This window comes from Capricornis sumatraensis, chromosome 2, assembly GCF_032405125.1.
Source record: "Capricornis sumatraensis isolate serow.1 chromosome 2, serow.2, whole genome shotgun sequence".
Taxonomy (NCBI): Eukaryota; Metazoa; Chordata; class Mammalia; order Artiodactyla; family Bovidae; genus Capricornis; species Capricornis sumatraensis.
Genome location: NC_091070.1, coordinates 150517841 through 150536462, shown reverse-complemented (window position 1 = coordinate 150536462; position 18622 = coordinate 150517841). Strand labels below are relative to the sequence as shown.

Below are 18622 nucleotides of genomic sequence, written 5' to 3'. Positions count from 1 at the left end.
GGGCTAAGAGTGGGGCCAGCCCGACCACATGGAGGTCTCTTGGTCATTTCAGACCTGCTCACTGGAATAGCTGCTTGGCACAGGGAGCCAGAAGAAGCCCAAGACAGGGTTCTTGCCCTCTGAGATGGTAGAATATGAAACAAAATGTTATAGATCATAGCATGGTCCAACTTTGGAAGAGATGTGACTTTTGCTCTGGAAGAGGCATGGAAAGGCAGACAGGTTCTGGGACTAAAGGCTCACTGGGATTGGATCTAGGTGTGGGTGTGGGTGGTGGATGCTGTCAGCCAGCATCAGTCCGCCTGAACGTTTTACCATGGTCAGAATCACCAGGTTATAAGAAGGCAGTTTTTGCAGAACTGCTGCTTGACTGATTCAGCAGTTCCAGAAAATGAGTGTGGCTTTTGGTTGGAATGTCATTGTTGTAGCCATCACAAAATATTTATCAGTGTATTTATTGCCATTGGCTGCATGAAACTAGGCCATGCTAATCAGGATGGGTTCAGCTTTCTGAGGCGACATTATTGGCATTCCAGGGGAAAATGCTGATGTGGCTTGTACCCAAATCCCCCTGGGTCTTTATTAACCAAATGAGCACAGGTTCTGTCCTGTCAGGAGCTTCTGTAGCACCAACAAGACCAGACTTGGGTCTGCTCCAGGCGTCTGCCCCTTTAAGAGCCTGTGTCCTCCAGCATTCAGAAGTTCATCAGTGGACCTGGAGCCCCAAGGCTTTCCTGCTTTCACAACCAGCATCTCTTGTTGCCCTGAGTCTGGAGGTACAAAATTTCAGAACAACAGGCCAGGAGGCATAACTTTCCCAGTGGACTCGCTTCTCAGGAGACTATCTCTTTCAGAGCCACCTCTGAGCGCTGCAGGCCCTGGGCAACAGAAGGTTACTAGGGGATTATCAAAGGATTAGGGGCCTTTGCTGAGTGAGCACGTACGCATACTTTCTGCCAGAGCGACTTTTCCGAAACAGATTTGATCATGCCACCCCTCTATGACTCCCCGTCTCCTGTAACTGTATTCGGAAAAGTACTGCCCAAGCATACTCTGCATCAGATTTACTCAGTGGAGGGAGAGATTATTAAAATGCAGATTCCTGGGTTCATTGCCTGACCTGTTGAATCCAATGTTCTATGTGCAGGGTTCAGGAGCCACAGTTAAAAATGAGCTCCCTCACTGATTCTTATGTACACCAAGAATCAAAGTACATTACAGGATAAAGTCCAAACTGCTTAGCCAGGAAGACAAAGCCCACCAGAATGTGGGTATGCCTGCCTCTATCTTCTCATCCCTCCTGGAAGCACTTATCCACCCTGCACTGCCACGTCTAGACAAACTGATGCACAGAATTAGGGTCTCCCTCCACAGAATGCTCCCATTGCTTAAAACGCTTTCCCTCCACTACCTCCCCTTCCCCCGTTACTCTTTAATTCTTAACAATTCGCTCAGCTGCTGCCTCCTCTATGGGCCTCTTAGTGGGTCCACACTGACTCCTAACCATCTGGGACTTGCCTTTCTTCCCACTGTACTCTGAGCTCCACAAGTTGGGACTGTGTCTTGCCCTGGTTTCCCAGTGTGTGCTACGTTCCCTGGCCCTTAGTAGAGGCTCAGAAACAGTTGAGAATAAATCAAAATTTCAAGTTAGAGGCACCACAGGCTTGGGTCTACTTGAATTGAGCACATCTTAACAAAACCCAAATATTGGTGGTGGTAGTTGTTTTTAAATTCTGGTCTCTTAAAGACAACAATGGAGGGACTTCCCTGGTGGTCCAGTGGCTAAGACTCTGTGCTTTCAATGCAGAGGTCCTTGGTTCGATTCCTGCTCAGGGAACTAGATCCCACATGCTGCAACTGCAACTAAAGATCATTCTTACCACAATGAAGATCCCCAGATCCTGCGTGCTGCACCTAAGACCTGGTACAGCCAAATAAATATTTTTTTAAAAGACTGCAATGGGAATAATAAATTAAGTAATAAACCCGAGCTATGAGATTAATTATGTACACTTTACCATAAATTGTTAGGCATTATATATGCAACAAATTTCAGATGGGGGTACAATCACAATTTGGTTATGTCCCATCTGTGCAAAATCACATTCAGGGGGCCAGAGTTAGGTGACAAGGGTGTTGAATAGATGGGCTACTGCTGGGAGTTGAGGAACCCAGGGCTGAAACTAAGATAGGAGTCAGGACCTCCAAGGAGAAAGGAGTCAGAGGTCTGGGTCAGCACTAGCAGGCATACCGAGGGTCGTGGCTTCCAAGATTAAGTATCCTTACCAAATCCTGAAGGCAGCAGTTTATAGAGCCATGAACACCACTGTTATTAAGAGTCAGGAGCTGGACGATACGTGGGCCAAGAATGGTGAAGAGTCTGGAAAAGGCAGGCCGGCACTGTTCTCCAGGAGCCCTTGGAAGAGTGTGATGGTCTCCAGGATGGGGTTTTATAGTGAAGGGCCCGCTTTAAGAAGGTCAACTGAAGGTAGCTGTGGGACCTAAACATGGGTTCATGGGAATATGACACTTATGAGAAGGTGGGCATCTGGACAGGATGGTCAGGTAGCCCTGATAAAATTCTTACCAGCCTCCTTCCCTCTTCCCTCTAAAAATAAAACTTTATTTCTCACGGTTCTAGAGTCTGGATGGTCTGTGATCAGGGTGTCAGCATGAGAGAGTTCTGGTGAGGATCCTCTTCTGGATTGTATACTAGTGACTTACTGTATCTTCGTGTGGCCGAGAGCAGAGAAGGGAGTACGTACAATTATTACTCTGCTCTGTAGATGAAGAATTGCAGGCACAGAGATGTTAAGCATCTTGCCCAAAGTCACACAGTTAGGAAGTGGTGGAAGCTGTCTCTTCCCTGGACACAATAATTCTGACCGTGAGATTCTGGAATTTCATGGTTCTAGGATGTCTAAGGGAGAAGGCAATGGCAACCCACTCCAGTACTCTTGCCTGGAAAATCCCGTGGACAGAGGAGCCTGGTAGGCTACAGTCCATGGGGTCGTGAAGAGTCGGACATGACTGAGTGACTTCACTTTCACTTTTCACTTTCATGCATTGGAGAAGGAAATGGCAACCCACTCCAGTGTTCTTGCCTGGAGAGTCCCAGGGATGGGAGCCTGGTGGGCTGCCGTCTATGGGGTCTCACAGAGTCGGACATGACTGACGTGCCTTAGCAGCAGCAGGATGTCTAAACATCTACAACTCTTAAGGTCCTGGTAGCCCCCAATTCCATCAGTTTGAAGATCTTAAAATTCTCAGATTCCAGGTTGAAAAAGCAAATGCCTGGCATTCGTGGGAGTGGGGGCCCAGGCTGTGAGGGGAAATGAAACTTTTTTGTTCTCTCTCTGGCTCTGGCACTGACCACAGCTTCAGTGGTTTTAGAAAAGGCCACCATCCCTTTTCCTGCTCTGGCTAGCCATGCTGCTGCTGCTGCCAAGTCGCTTCAGTCGTGTCCGACTCTCTGCGTAAATAGTGACATTTTCATCAGTGTTCTCCAAAATGAAGTCATTTCATGAAGTGGTGAGCCTCCAGGTTTGCATGCTTGAAGTTTTAGTCGCACTCTGAAAACTGTGCTCCTCTTTACAGTTACGGGTCCCTGAACATTGCTGCCTGTTTTATCTCTGCACACTTTGTTTTTCAACCTTGGCCTGACGGAAAGCTCATGTTTGGCCTCCTTGGATTAACCGAGTCTCTTCCCAGAGCTCCAGGGAGTGTCAGCACTGGAGTTTTATTCAGAATGGCTTCTTTAGCTTTCTTAAGTTCTTTTGTCTTATTTCCAGCTTGGCCTGTATCTGCCATTCTTTTCATCTCCTCAAAAGGTTGAATGAACAGTGTTTGTTCATGGGATATCCCATGGAACCATGCCGTTGGGGAGCATCAGAGAGGCAAATTGTTTCTGCGTCCTCCAGCCTCTGTCCTGGGCCCTGGTTCTCCCTGCTCGGCTGTGTGCATGACCCTGGGCATGTACCTGTCTCCAGGTGGGCATGGACCTGTCTCCAGGTGGGTATGGCCTCCCTTACCCCAGTTCCACTACACGCAGTTTTATCATCATCTCAATCCTGTCTCTAGCCAACCCTGCTGTTTCAAGCCCAAAGTCTGTTTCTCCCAGTGTTTTCAGCACTGCAGGGCTCTTTGGCAGTTATTGTAGATGTACCATGTTTTTGAGAAGAGGGTGTGACAAGTATATACATGCAATTTTGGCCTTTTCTTGAGACTGATCTATTTCTCTGGGGCTTTTTTAAATTAAAAGAGTAGGAGGTATGAGTGCAGGCTGCAGACAGGACTGGGATCATCAAGACTTGAGTCTGATCTAATCTCTGACATTGCATCTCCCTCTGGCCTTCTTTAAATTTTGAATGAAGCCTCTAACGAAGGGTCCAGAAGTTTCTTGGGGGATATGCTAAATATTGTTGAAAATACTAATTATTGAAAATATCTTCTCCATGGCATAGCTGTTCAGTTCAGTTCAGTCACTCAGTCGTGTCCGACTCTTTGTGACCCCATGAATCGCAGCACGCCAGGCCTTCCTGTCCATCACCATCTCCCACAGTTCACTCAGACTCACATCCATCGAGTCAGTGATGCCATCCAGCCATCTCATCCTCTGTCATCCCCTTCTCCTCCTGCCCCCAATCCCTCCCAGAATCAGAGTTTTTTCCAATGAGTCAACTCTTCTCATGAGGTGGCCAAAGTACTGGAATTTCAGCTTTAGCATCATTCCTTCCAAAGAAATGCCAGGGTTGATCTCCTTCAGAATGGACTGGTTGGATCTCCTTGCAGTCCAAGGGACTCTCAAGAGTCTTCTCCAACACCACAGTTCAAAGGCATCAATTCTTCGGCTCTCAGCCTTCTTCACAGTCCCACTCTCACATGCATACATGACCACAGGAAAAGCCATAGCCTTGACTAGACGGACCTTAGTCAGCAAAGTAATGTCTCTGCTTTTGAATGTACTATCGAGGTTGGTCATAACTTTTCTTCCAAGGAGTGAGCGTCTTTTAATTTCATGGCTGCAGTCAGCATCTGCAGTGATTCTGGAGCCCCCCAAAATGAAATCTGACACTGTTTCCACTGTTTCCCCATCTATTTCCCATGAAGTGATGGGACCAGATGCCATGATCTTCGTTTTCTGAATGTTGAGCTTTAAGCCAATCTTTTCACTCTCCACTTTCACTTTCAAGAGGCTTTTTAGTTCCTCTTCACTCTCTGCCATAAGGGTGGTGTCATCTGCATATCTGAGGTTATTGATATTTCTCCCAGCAATCTTGATTCCGGCTTGTGTTTCTTCCAGTCTAGCGTTTCTCATGATGTACTCTGCATAGAAGTTAAATAAGCAGGGTGACAATATACAGCCTTGACAGACTCCTTTTCTTATTTGGAACCAGTCTGTTGTTCCATGTCCAGTTCTAAGTGTTGCTTCCTGACCTGCATACAGATTTCTCAAGAGGCAGGTCAAGTGGTCTGATATTCCCATCTCTTTCAGAATTTTCCACAGTTTATTGTGATCCACACAGTCAAAGGCTTTGGCATAGTCAATAAAGCAGAAATAGATGTTTTTCTGGAACTCTCTTGCTTTTTCCATGATCCAACGGATGTTGGCAATTTGATCTCTGGTTCCTCTGCCTTTTCTGAAACCAGCTTGAATGTCAGGGGGTTCACGGTTCACGTATTGCTGAAGCCTGGCTTGGAGAATTTTGAGCATTACTTTACTAGCATGTGAGATGAGTGCAATTGTGCGGTAGTTTGAACATTCTTTGGCATTGCCTTTCTTAGGGATTGGAATGAAAACTGACCTTTTCCAGTCCTGTGGCCACTGCTGAGTTTTCCAAATTTGCTGGGATATTGAGTGCAGCACTTTCACAGCATCATCTTTTAGGATTTGAAACAGCTCAATTGGAATTCCATCACCTCCACTAGCTTTGTTTGTAGTGATGCTTTCTAAGGCCCACTTGACTTCACATTCCAAGATGTCTGGTTCTAGATTAGTGATCACATCATCATGACTATCTTGGTTGTGAAGATCTTTTTGGTACAGTTCTTCTGTGTATTCTTGCCACCTCTTCTTAATATCTTCTGCTTCAGTTAGATCCATACCATTTCTGTCCTTTATCGAGCCCATCTTTGCATGAAATGTTCCCTTGGTATCTCTAATTTTCTTGAAGAGATCTCTAGTCTTTCCCAATCTGTTGTTTTCCTCTATTAAGAAATTTGAATATTACACATGCAGTTAGACCTTCCTTGCATCTCACCCTGAATGTCATTCCCTCCCTCACACCTAGAAGCAGTCACATCCTGAATTTGGTGTTCATAATTCTCAAGCATGATATTTTTCATTGCATATACATGTATCTGTAAATAATCTTTAGTGATTTCATGAGTTTTAGATTTTATAAAAATGTCAGGGTACACTATTTAGTCATTAATTCAACAAATATTGATACTGAGTGGCTACTATGGCCAGGCACTGTTTTTAACACTGGGGACGGGAAATATGCTGCTGGGCAGCTTCACCGAGTGGGCCATCATCATCACTGGCGTGATGTGCTCTATCACCGAGTGTGCCAAGCAGCTCTGCCTGGGCATGCTAGAGATGCTCTCTGGGTCCCCACAGTGAAGAGTCATGACTGTTTGTACCAGCCCGTGCCGGATAGCTCTCTGTCATCTGTGAGGGCTGCCAAGGTGGGTGCAGTGATGCTGCAAGCTACGCCTACACCACCCATGACCTGGAGGAACCACCACAACATGCCTGCTCAATTCAAGGGCAACACACCATTTTCCCACTCCATATGGCTAAGTTGAACCAGATGGCATCACTTTGCTGTGATGCGTGGTGAGACTGGATTTACCAGAATTGACTCCAGCTTTCCAGAGATAAAAGGCTATTGGGCAAGTTTGGATGCCTTTAGTCAAACCACCCATGAACTCACCATTTTAAATAGCTTAACTGGTTACTTAGTCAGGGGCCAAGGCACCAACATTAATGAGACCTTCCAGATGTCCAGGGCCCAGATCAAAACTGCTGACCCAACAGAAGGCTGTCCTGGAAGGCAGATTGCTATCACTGATTCTGTGGCCAGTGTTAGTGTGGCCCAGAATCTAATCAATGCCAGGCTTTCCTCTGAGAAGGGCAGGTGCTGTAGCTAGAAGAATGTAGATTCACTCCTAAACTTTTTATCCTGTGTCCACATAATCAAATTGTGTGATTTCTAGTCAGTAATTTTCAGGTTTTAAATTATTTCTAAGTGTTCAGTTTCTATACAACTTTTTATCATTTGCTAAAAATTTAAAAATCACATTTTCTGTTCAGCTGTTAATGCTGGGATTCATATTTAGTTTGACAAGCTTTTCTGTTTTTAGTTTTGCTTTGGGCTTTTTGGCTCATGAATTATAGTTATGTTTGTTGATAAGAAATGTAAGAGCAGACTGTTACATTTCAGTTTAGTTCTGTAATGCCAAGAATTTAAAAATTAAAAATAGTTTGGTTAACAACCACCAGAAAAAATAAGAAACTAAACAAAAATTTCTGTCCTCATGGAGTTTGTATTTAGGGGAGCAGAGAAACAATAAACAAGAAGAGAAAGTAAAAACATACAGTATGTTTGATAATGTAACTTCCAAGGATTTAAAAAAAAGCATAGAAGTGGGTATGATGTCAGGATGGGGATGGGACAGTTGAAAATTTAGATTGAGTAGCCAGAGAATGCCTTGCTATTTCTAGCCTGCTGCCATTGGCTATTTTGCTAATTATTAAGTTTTGAGATACATATTTTTAATTAATTCATTCCCATTGCTATATAGCATCCACTGCATGAATTGGAAACAATTCATTTAGTTCATTGTACTCTCTGGCCCCTTCAGAAAGTTTGATGACCCCCACATGAGAATGTGAGGATGTGAGAGGTGGACCACAAAGAAGGCTGAGCGCTGAAGAATTGATGATTTCAAACTGGTGCTGGAGATGACTCTTGAGAGACCCTTGGACTGCAAGGAAATCAAACCAGTCAATTCTAAAGGAAATTAACCCTGAGTATTCACTGAAAGGACTGATGCTGAAGCTGAAGCTTCAATACTTTGGTCACCTGATGTGAAGAGCTGGCTCACTGGAAAGACCGTGATGCTGTGAAAGACTGAAGGCCAAAGGAGAAGGGGGTGGCAGAGGATGAGATGGTTAAATACCATCACTGACTCAAAGGACATGAGGCTGAGCAAACTCCAGGAGATAAAGGGGGACAGAAGTGCCTGGCGTGCTGCAGACCATAGGGTCCCAAAGAGTTGGACATTGCTTATCCATTGAACAACAACACATGAGAATATTAACACCATAGAGACATTGGGTGTATCTTGTGCACTGCTTTAGACCCAGGATGTGGAGCATTGGATGCTTCCTGCCCTCTTCTCCCCTCCTCTCTTATCTTTTCCTTCTCTAGCTGGCATAAGAGGATGGACTCAGCAGTCAGTATCATTCAAGACCAAAGAGACTGCCAAGCTCTGGCGGAAAATGAGAATAGCACAATTGCAGAGCTGTGTGCCAGGGATCCTGACAACTAGGTGCTGTGTGTGCAGTGCTTTGTAGATGGCGTGTCCTTCCTGAAACTCACCACAATCCAGGACTAAGGGATTTGGCTACAAGGTGCTGTGGTCCCTTAGGAAAGTTACTAACGCGCTGAACCAAGAGGATGACTGGTTTGGCCAAAGCTTGACTCATGAGATACACATGTCTGAGCCTTGATATCAGACAGCTGCTTGAAAAGCTGAGTGTGTATCATGGTGAGCTTTGGGAAAGGCTCTGAGGAGAGTAGCTCTGGGGGATTCTCATATCATGTATGTCTCAATTCTTTAAGTAATAAACTAAGCAAAAAAACTGCTAAATAATGACCTCCTTGATGAGGCAGGCTCAACTATCGACTTCTTGGATTCCTTGGAGTCCTGTGTTGGACGATGGTGGTGCAGAGCTAGCTGCCCCATGGCTTACCCCTCTTTTCCTCGCTTTCCTGCTTTCCCAAGGGCCCTCATGTGCCACGAGCAGACTTGAGCCTGAGAGATCCAGGACCATCCATGACCCAGGGAAGAGGCCCACCAGGCCCTAGAGGCAGACTTTACACCAGCAGGGCAGGGAATTCTGGGTCTGATGGGCCTGTGTCTTCAGACATGCGAGTGAAGTAACCAGAGGAGGACCAGAGTGAGGCCTGAAGGGAAGCCTGGATGGCCAGCCAAATAGCTGAATCCTTCCGGGACTTGGTTTCCTTTTCTGTTAAAACAGTGTAAATCAAACAATTACATAAGGATTTAGTTTTTTAAAACTGAGCCTTTTTTTTTTTTTTTTTAGCTCTACAAGCCTGTAAGTCTCTAAATCTGAAACTTCTAGTGCCTCTGCTTTCTTGAACTTGACAAACACCTTGGACAAATGTGGCAGCAGTTACGCCCTGTGGACACCAGGAGTCATGTTCATCTCAGAGGACCTGCTGAGGCACTGAAGTACCACACTGAGGAAACCAAGCCCCAGATAGCCTGGGTCCAGAGGGCTGAGAGCTTCTGGGGTCGTGTTTCAGGAAGGGGATACTGCTGTCCTTCTAGGGGAAAACATTTCCCCTTCCTCCACAAGCTCCTCAGGCTGCTGGTGCTAACTTCCTCCTCACTGGTCCTGGTGCAAATCTTCAGGCTGCCACAGAGACCCTATCTTCCACGCCCAGAGCTCTGCTGACCTGTTTTCCGCCCCACTTTCCTCTTCTTCTTTCTCTAGGAGACCTAGAGTGGCAGGAACATATCAAGCTCTCTATGAGCTCTTTACTCAGAGTGAAAGAGAGCCTCTCTTGATTCCAGCTGTTCTAAAATCTTGAGTTCCCCAAAGAAGAACAGGAAATTAGAAAAATATGGCAGCAAGTCATACCCCTGGAACACCTCCCAAGTGGTCTTGTTTTCTAAACGGACTCTTTCCATTTTCTCCTCCTCTTCTTCGTAAATTTCTCTTATTAATCCAGATTGGGAAATTTTTCAATAAATTAGACATGTTCTCAGGAGATTTGGGTCTAGTCTCCAACTTGAATTTTCCTCAAACCCGGGCTAAGTGTGTGCCTGCCTCCTCCCTCTCGAGGTTTCCCTGCTTATGTTTCGCGGCTAGTATTTCAAAATTTTTATTTATTTATTTTTTGTGGTACCTTGTGGCTTGTGGGATTTAGTTCCCAGCAGGGAACTCAACCTAGATGCAAACAGTACCCAGCTGACAGTGGATAATGTCTACATGCATTGCCAGTTGGGTGTTGTCTCAAACCCTGTGAGGCAGACTTGACATGGAACATCAAGGCTAGCTCATTACAGAAGCTTGCTGTGACTGGCACTCCTGGGGCAATTACTCTCACATAAGCTCATGCCATGATGGCAAGCCATATGGGCATTGGGAATGACCAAAACTACACCAGATGGTGCCCTCAGGGAGAGGAGTGAGTGGGGATAGTTTGTTGAAAGTGTGTTTGCATTTTATTTTCTCTTTAAAAATAACACACACACACGTACACACACACACAACGCAGATCCACTTGAAATGGGAACAGTGTGGAGGCCAGGGCCAGGAGGAAGGCGGCCCCAGGCTTCTCCCTCTGTGGTCTGCTCTGGAAGAAGCGCGTTCTGCGCTCATTTGGTTGCATGAGTTTCCTGTCGGATGTTTCAGGTGAGCGAGTCAGTTCCTGTTTCCTTCTGAAAAAGCCTCCAAGTTGGGGTCTATACTGTGTGCCTCCTCTGTGTTCGTCTCTGTTGCCAGGGGGTTGCTTATGCTGGCTGCTGTGACTGACCACATGGCAGAAGCTCCTGCCCTTTCAGCTGCCTACAGTTCTTTTTAAGTTGCAGCAGAAAACCTGGGCAGTGTAGAAGGAGATCAGATGGACTCTGTCCATCTCGGTTTTCTGGTTCGATGGCTTTTAGACTTTAAGTTAAATAGCCGTTGGTCAAGCTCTGAAGGAAGCTCAGCTGGGGGCACTGGAGTCTATCAGATCATCCAAGTTTACAGGTTATGTTTATCTCCTTGTCTGTAATGTTTGGAGCCGATGATCCTGCAGGTTCTTCTGACTCTGCGATCCAGATGTTTTAAAGATTCATGCCCCACCATGCATGTACATGTTGACATGTACGTTAGCCACACCTTCTGTAACATTTCTTATGGTGCCTTTTGGTTTGTTTTTTTTTAGCCCAAGGAAGTTATCATGTCCTTACTGTCTTAAAAGCCAAGAAATCATAATTAAGGTCATCCTTGAGGTGCAGAATTCCCTTTGTCCACTTCCTATAGAAGAAAATTGTTTTAAAATGGGATAATGTAAACAAAACATAATTATTATTTGTTTCGTGACATTTACTTATGTACAATGCTCTGCAGGAGGGTTTTTGCAAACTTTTATAAAGGTTGTATGTCACAGAGTCAGGGTTAGGTTTTGAACCACACATTTATTATAGAAAAATGCTGATTTACTAAATATGCTGCAGTAGGTTTTCTAGTCTCTGCATGCTAAAATGTGACAGGCAAAATAGGAAACGATCACATCCAGTAAGAGGGAAAGTTTGGAGTTAACTGCTGCAGATCACAGATCAGGAATGCCCCTTGTCAGGTCCAGAGATGACCTGGTATTGCCCCCTTTAAGAGGGCACATGCCAGCTGGGGGTGAGGAGACCACTGACAGTTTTAGGAAAAACTTCTGAAACCAAATTATGTATTTTGAGTTACAAAAGGAATTTGTAACTGCAACTGCTTTCAAAGAATAATTTTCTGCTGGTGTAAACAGCAAATATAAGATTTATAAATGAGAAAGAATGGCTGGAAAATCTCAGCAAAACTAATTTTCTCTGGACAGATGCCTTTACTTAGGTATTTCTGGGCAAAGTCAGCCTTGCCAAGTAGTCATTACGTCTCTGCTGGTCAAGAGAAATGGGGAAAATGCATCACAAATAGTACCTTGGAAAGGAGTGTTTCAATCATTACCTGCACCCGGCTTTTCTCACAATCAGGAAACTAGGAGGAATGAGAACTTTATGGGAAATTAGGCTTATTGAAAAAAATACTTTGATTTTATTTGATCTACTCTCCAGGTAAGTCAGGAGAGGATGGCTGAATTAATTTGATCCTTTAACACCCCAGGCTTAGGTCGCCTCCTCCAGGACTTTCTCCAGCTCTCTTTTGTTCTCTTTCTGGGGAACTGGGATGAATGTGTTCCTTACGTGCTGTGTCAGGGCAGGAATGTGGAGGCACATATCCCAAGAGTTATGACAGGCCAGGATACATACCTTTTATTGTTACTTCCTTCATCATTTTGAAATTTCTATAAAGAGCAAAGAGCCCTCTTCATAAAACAGAGAATAATCTTTACTCTAGCCAAATGAGAACACCAGTGAAATGAGTGCCAGTTAACTTCCTTACTTTGAAATTCAAACATAAGACCAGATGTATATGTCAAGTATCCCAACAACTGAAATATTTTAATATTCTCTCCTATCTTCCCTGCTTATTTCCAAAATCCAATTTTTTTTTTTTGCTATAAGCAAAAATATATGAGAAAGTTCATTTCAAAAATGTTCTCCGATACCATCCGAAAGTTTCCTGATTATAAAATGAGGGTACACAGCTATCTTTGGCCCAGACAAGTGAGGCATGGAAGGGAGGAGGTGAGGGCTGCTATGGGTGGGACTCTCTGCAGGAGGCATGTCTGGGGCCCCTGTAGGCCCAGTGTGTCAGTTGGGTCCCTGAGCCAAGGATCTGCCCCAAGCAGTGGACAGGGAAGGGGTGGCAGAGGTACCTTGGCCTGTAGGCTGGCTCCTGCAGCTCGAGGGTGCAAAGGGAGGTCGTAAGTTTCATTCTGCTGTTTAGCAAAGTTCACAAATACCTGGAGGCAAGAGAAGGGCCAGAGTAGGTAGATAGCTGCAGAAAAGGGCACCCTCCACCCACCCTCCCACCCATCACTTTGTTGTTTCCCACGGTTAATGTACAGCCCTGTTGGAGCAGCCTGTGTCCTGCCCAGGGCACAGGGTTTCTTCTTAGACTTGTGAGCTAAGCCAAAGGAGTGCCCGCAAGAGGATTATGGGTAAATGAGGCAGAGCCTCAGCTAGTGGTAGCCTCCTAAACCTCTCCAGGAATACCTAAAAAATCAACACCAGGAAGACGGGAACTGATTGCTCCAGTTTTCTATTCTCAATTCAATGTGCAGTGTGACCACCTCTTGTCCCTGCCTCCATCTACTTGTGCTGGCAAGAAGGTGCTGGGAGCCAGCTCCTCAGAGAGTAAGCAGAGACTTGCCTGTTTCTACTGCTACGCTGAGTAGTCTTTAAGGATATTTATTTTCAAAAGAACAAATACAAACCAATGAAACCCAGAAACAAATGTCCCTATGGATGAATGGATAAACAAAACATGGTATATACACACAACTGAATATTATTCAACCTTAAAAAGGGAGGATATTCTGACACGGGCTCCCACATGGATTTACCCTGAGGGCATTACGTTAACTGAAATGAGCTGGACCAAAAGGACAAATACTGTGTGATTCCATGTCTTCGAGGTATGTGGAGCAGTCAACAGAATGTAAACCAGTGGCCGGGGGAGCGGTTCCTGGGGAGTTACCGCTTGATGAGTACAGAGTTCAGTTTGGAAAGATGAAAAATTTCTGGAGACGGATGGTGGTGATGGTTGTACAACAATGTGAATATACTTAATGCCGCTGAAGTGCAACGCCACTTAAAAATGATAATTACATATATTTTATACACATATTTTCCCACAATAAAAAATGACCACGTTAAAAAAACCTGACACATGGCACATACATTTACCAAAACTCACTGAATTGTACACTTTAAATAGGTGCATTCTATTGTATTTAAATTAAGCATCAGTAGAGATGATTTGAAAGGAAAAAAGGGCCATCCCCACAAACTGGGAAGGAGGAAAAACATCGTAGTGTTGTGAGGAAGAATGCTGTAAAAAAGTCGGTGAAGTCTGTCGATGACTGAAATACTCTTAGAAAACCATTTCTGATTTTCCAAGTTTGCCCTAATGGACAGAGGGACTTGGCACTTGGGCACGTCCTCCCTTGCCCTCGTGTAGATTCCAGCCGAGCGGGGCAGCGCAGCCCAGGCTTTGCCCAGCCGGGCACCCCCCAGCCTTGCCTGGTCCAGGGTGGTCTGCGTGACCGAGTACTCCTCGATGAGCAGGCTGTCCTTGTGCGAGACGAGCAGCCGGAAGATCCTGGCCAGGGAGGAGGAGGAGACCTGGAACTGCAGCATGTTGTGGTGCCTCTCTCTCTGGACGCTGCCTGGGAAGTTGCCCTGGAAGAACTGCTCCACGGGGCCCAGGTCAGGAAGCAAGTCGTCCTTTGGGGATTTGATTTTCATCGTGACAATGTAGCCGTCTCCAAACCTGGGGGATGCACATGGGGGTGTGGAACAGGCCTGTTAGCAGCTGGATCTAAGGAAATCCTGAAATGAGGACTAGACTTATCACAAATATTGGGGATTAAAGGCCCATTCTATAGATCTTGAGAAGAGAAGGAAGTGGCTACCCACTCCAGCATTCTTGCCTGGAAAATCTCATGGACAGGGGAGTCTGGTGGGCTCCATGGGGTCGCAAAAGAGTCAGACACAACTTAGCAACTAAACCAGAATAGATCTTGTGTGCGTGTTTAAAACTAGGACCGAAAGGGCCATGATGGTTCCTGGAGAGGTGGTTTGACACTAGTGTTTAGAGGTCTTAATGCCTCATGTGGTGAAGTGGGCCTCCAGGTCTATGTCACACCTTCCTGTGTCCACCTTCTGGAGACACAGGTGTTCCCTGCTGCATTCCCTTTAATGTATGTGCTGAAGTCGAAGGTTGTCTGAGCCCTGTGCAGAGATCACAGGCTGCCCAGGGCTTTCTCAGAGATGGAAAGACTGCCTGGGCCTTTAAGACACTGGCCTGGTGGGCGAAAAGGCTTGGGAAGGCAGTGCTTCCCTGGGGAACCTTCCAGAACAAATGGAGCTGCCAGGCCCAGGGCCATGGAGGCCTCCCTCCTTCACTCACCAGGTCACTCGCATGTAGATCAACGGTCCACTAGAGAGTGAGTGCACGGCCAGATGGCATCCCTTCACACTTACCTCATGGTATACTTATTTCAGTGCTCCATCCAGGATCCAGGGTTGTTTCCTTTTGCAATAAAATGCCTTTACCTTTCACCCCCAGAAAAGTGACCATCCTTCACACAGGAATGTTCCCGCTCACCTGCTCTCCTACAGGAAACTGAGGACTGAGAGGGAAAGGGGGTAGGGAGCATCTGTTCTCCAGCAGGTGGACACTGGAAGCTGCTGACATGGGTCTGGTGACCTCACATGCTGAAGTCCCTGTATAGCGTCCAAGCTGTTGTTACTCAAGACATTATTGGTCTAGTGCCCAGATGCAGCTAACCTATTAGAGCTTCATCTCAATTGCTGTTGCATATGATGCGCTTGAAGCCTGATGTGTGCTGTGCAAGACACTCTCCTGGAACATCGAGATGAAGTGTCTTGGCACAGATGCAGTGGGTTACGTGTTCTTCCTCTCACCGACTGGCACGGTGACTTTTTCTATTCTGGGCTCTCAAAATGCGTTTGATAAATAAGGAATAATGTAAAGTCCACCCTCCCTAGTTTATAAAACATATCAGAAGGCAAGGGAGTATGGCGTTATTATCCAAAGCTTATTTTAAGTGTTTGTCCACTTTGGCACACAAACTGTTATTAATAACACGTTATTTACAGCAGTTTACAATTTATAAGGACAGGATAATCCTACTAATGATTACTGGCATTGCTGGTTTGTCATATAATACATGGTCATTTCCCAAACTCAAAAGCATATGATTCTGTATTTTCCAAGTCTCCTGTAAATGTGTTGTAATACTTTCATAATTTAAAAAATAAAAAAGAAAGAGGAAAAAAAAGCATATGACATGCCAGAAAGAAACTGACTGTTCAGGCTGTTTGGTCTCTGGATTGCTCCTATGTTGGTTGTGGACTCATTAAATAGGTCACGGGTTCTGGATTGTTGGGATGAGTGGTGTGATAACCAGGCAGTGGTAATGACCCTCTCTCATCCCAGCTGGGCTCTCATCCCAATTTGCCCCTTTCAGAATCCCCATCTGGAGCCTCAGCAAGCCTTCAGCCACAGGCCGTTAGCCCAGTAAAGAAGAGCTGCATTCAGCACACCGGTTTTCTCTACCTGCTGCTGCAGAATCAGGCTCAGATACCTCTGCCCATGGCATGGGGGAGCAGCAAGACTCTCCCACATGCCAGAAAAGAGCATAGGGCCTTGTTGACTCCCCACTTCTCCCCCGAAGGTAACAAAGGCAACACCCCACCATATCCTTACTTGGACTTGAGGTGCTGGATGGTGCCCAGACACTGAAAGGCGCCCTTCACCATGATGGCCAGCCGGGTACACAGGGCCTCGCACTCTTCCATGCTGGGGGCAGGGAGAGAGCAGGTGAGGGCTGAGAGGACTGGACTCCATCACCCGCCTGCCCCACCTCAGCCCCTGGGAATCTCTTGCCTGTGGGAAGTGAGGACCACGGCTCTCCCTTCTCTGATGATGCCCATGATAGTGTTCCACAGCATGCGGCGTGCCTGGGGGTCCATGCCTGTGGTGGGCTCATCCTGTGGGGAGGCAGAGGGCAGAGGGCAGAGGGCAGAGGGCCAGGCTGGGAGCCAGCCTCCCCCGGTTCCTGCACACTCCTTGGCTGCACCTTCCTCTCTCTGAGCGATGTTGCTCTCTGGCAGACAGTGCACAAAGTAGCTCCCCCGTGGGCAAGAGCCGGGGAAGGCAGCACAGGGCACGGAAGGCAGGGGGTGAATCAGGAGCGTGAAGAAACATCAGCACGCCTCTGGATCTGTTTTAGCCCATGAATGAGTCAAAATTCATTAAAGCAATGATAGAACTATTTTTTAAAAAGAAAATAAAATTCTCTACATGTGCTTGCAAGGAGGCAGGAAGAAAGCTCAGGTGACTTTTCAGGGTCCTTTCAAGTCCTGTGACCCATGCCCTCAAGAACCCCAGACTGCCTGCGAACAGGGCTTTGGGCCTGGTCTAGCTGTGGCGAGAACCACATGAGCCTTTGCTCCAGGCCAGCGCTCCTGTCCAATCAGGACCTCAAAGAGCCAACCCACTCCAGTATTCTTGCCTGGAGAATCCCATGGACAGAACAGCCTGGCAGGCTACAGTCCATAGAAAGAGTTGGACATGACGGAGCAACTTTCACCTTCACAGGCCTCCTCAGGCAGAGGTAAGTTTTGACCAGTCACTGACATTCTGCAGAAGGGCTGAATTTCCCTGCTGTGAGCCTGAAGCCCCACTAGAGGCTTCCCAGGAACTCAAAGTAATAATGTGTTTTGACTCTGATTTCCCCCAAGAGCTGTGAACCAAACATTGGACTGATTCACTCAACATGAGCAGTATAGGAACAACCCAGACAAACACAGTTCCTAAATCCGCTGGCTCAAACACACAGATGTGGCCCTCGGCTCTCATGAGCCCTCGGGTGGCCTCCAGGGTCCTCACCAGCAGCACCAATGGTGGGCAGCCTATGAGCGCAATGGCTGTGGAGAGTTTCCGCTTATTTCCTCCACTGTAGGTGCCGGCCAGGCAGTCTGCATAGAGAGACAGGCCCAGGCTCTGAATACTCCAGTTTGTTACCTAGGGAGGAGAAAGAAATCCCATTTGGGAAAAACAAACAAGCAAACACCCCAGCAATTCAACGTCTGCGCTCCTAGATCTCACTCCTCCAGGATGACAGACCCAGTGAGGCCAAAACATGACGACTTATGGAGCGGCTCATGGCCTTCAAGGGCCAGGCATCTCTTTTCCAGTCTCAGATCCTTAGATCCCCGTACGGTTTGGTCTGCTTCACATCCACTGGATAAAACTCCCTGAGAAATAGTCTTCAGCCTTTCCAGAGCAGGACAACGCTTCTTACCCAGTGTCCTGGACGATGGTTAGGAGTGGAAGAGGAAGAACTCTGGCTCCAAATGACATAAACCCACTTATTCGTTTACTTAGTCCTATAAACATGTAAAATTGTTTCAGGAGTGCTTTTCCCATGCCTCTGTGAAAAGCAAATTGACTAGGAGGAGCTCACGGTCTGTCTGTAGTTCTTTCTCTCCACTCTGCTTGCCCAGGACTGAGGATAACAATCGAATACTGTGTCATCAGCTATTTGTATTAGTTCTTCTCCTCCCCTTCCATATGATTATTACATTCATTTGAAATAAAATTGGATTAGTTGGTTTTAGTTTGCTTTCAGTGTTAGGATTTCTTTTTGTTTTCACTTTTACCTCTTTCTCATTCTTACTGAGTTAGTTTTATTTTTTGAATATGTAGAATGTTAGCCTGATTGCAAAAGTTTAAATGATACAAAAACATGTCCTGACAGAAGTGTTACTCCCTCCCATTTCCCCTTCACCCCATTTCCCTCTTGCTGATCACCACGCTCATTGATTTCCCGTTTATCCTTCCTGTACCTCTATTTGTGAAGGTAAGCAGACGTATTTATGCTTTCTTATTTGTCCTACTTTCTTACATGAAAAAGTAGCATTCTACATGTTCTCTTTTACATTTTGCTTTCTTCATTTA

At 46.0% G+C, this 18622-nt stretch overlaps 1 protein-coding gene, 1 non-coding gene and 1 pseudogene across 2 annotated transcripts in view; 2 read left to right on the top strand and 1 right to left on the bottom strand.

Moving 5' to 3' along the window:
* Positions 1-1764: 1764 nt before the first annotated feature.
* On the top strand, positions 1765-1837 carry TRNAE-UUC (transfer RNA glutamic acid (anticodon UUC)). Its single transcript has one exon. It is a non-coding gene; the product is annotated as a tRNA-Glu (tRNA).
* A 670-nt stretch (positions 1838-2507) lies between these two features.
* Positions 2508-7155, top strand: LOC138069614 (poly(rC)-binding protein 1-like; annotated as a pseudogene).
* Positions 7156-10531: 3376 nt separating this feature from the next.
* ABCA4 (ATP binding cassette subfamily A member 4) overlaps positions 10532-18622 on the bottom strand; it is a 152478-nt gene continuing 144387 nt past the window's right edge. Inside the window, exons 45-50 of the mRNA XM_068964606.1 lie at positions 17552-17686; positions 16547-16650; positions 16367-16459; positions 14155-14404; positions 12786-12872; positions 10532-11281 (exon numbers count right to left, since the gene is read on the bottom strand). Of these exons, the coding sequence (XP_068820707.1) occupies positions 11246-11281; positions 12786-12872; positions 14155-14404; positions 16367-16459; positions 16547-16650; positions 17552-17686 (705 nt within the window). The 3' untranslated portion in view covers positions 10532-11245. The remainder of the gene's footprint in view (positions 11282-12785; positions 12873-14154; positions 14405-16366; positions 16460-16546; positions 16651-17551; positions 17687-18622) is intronic.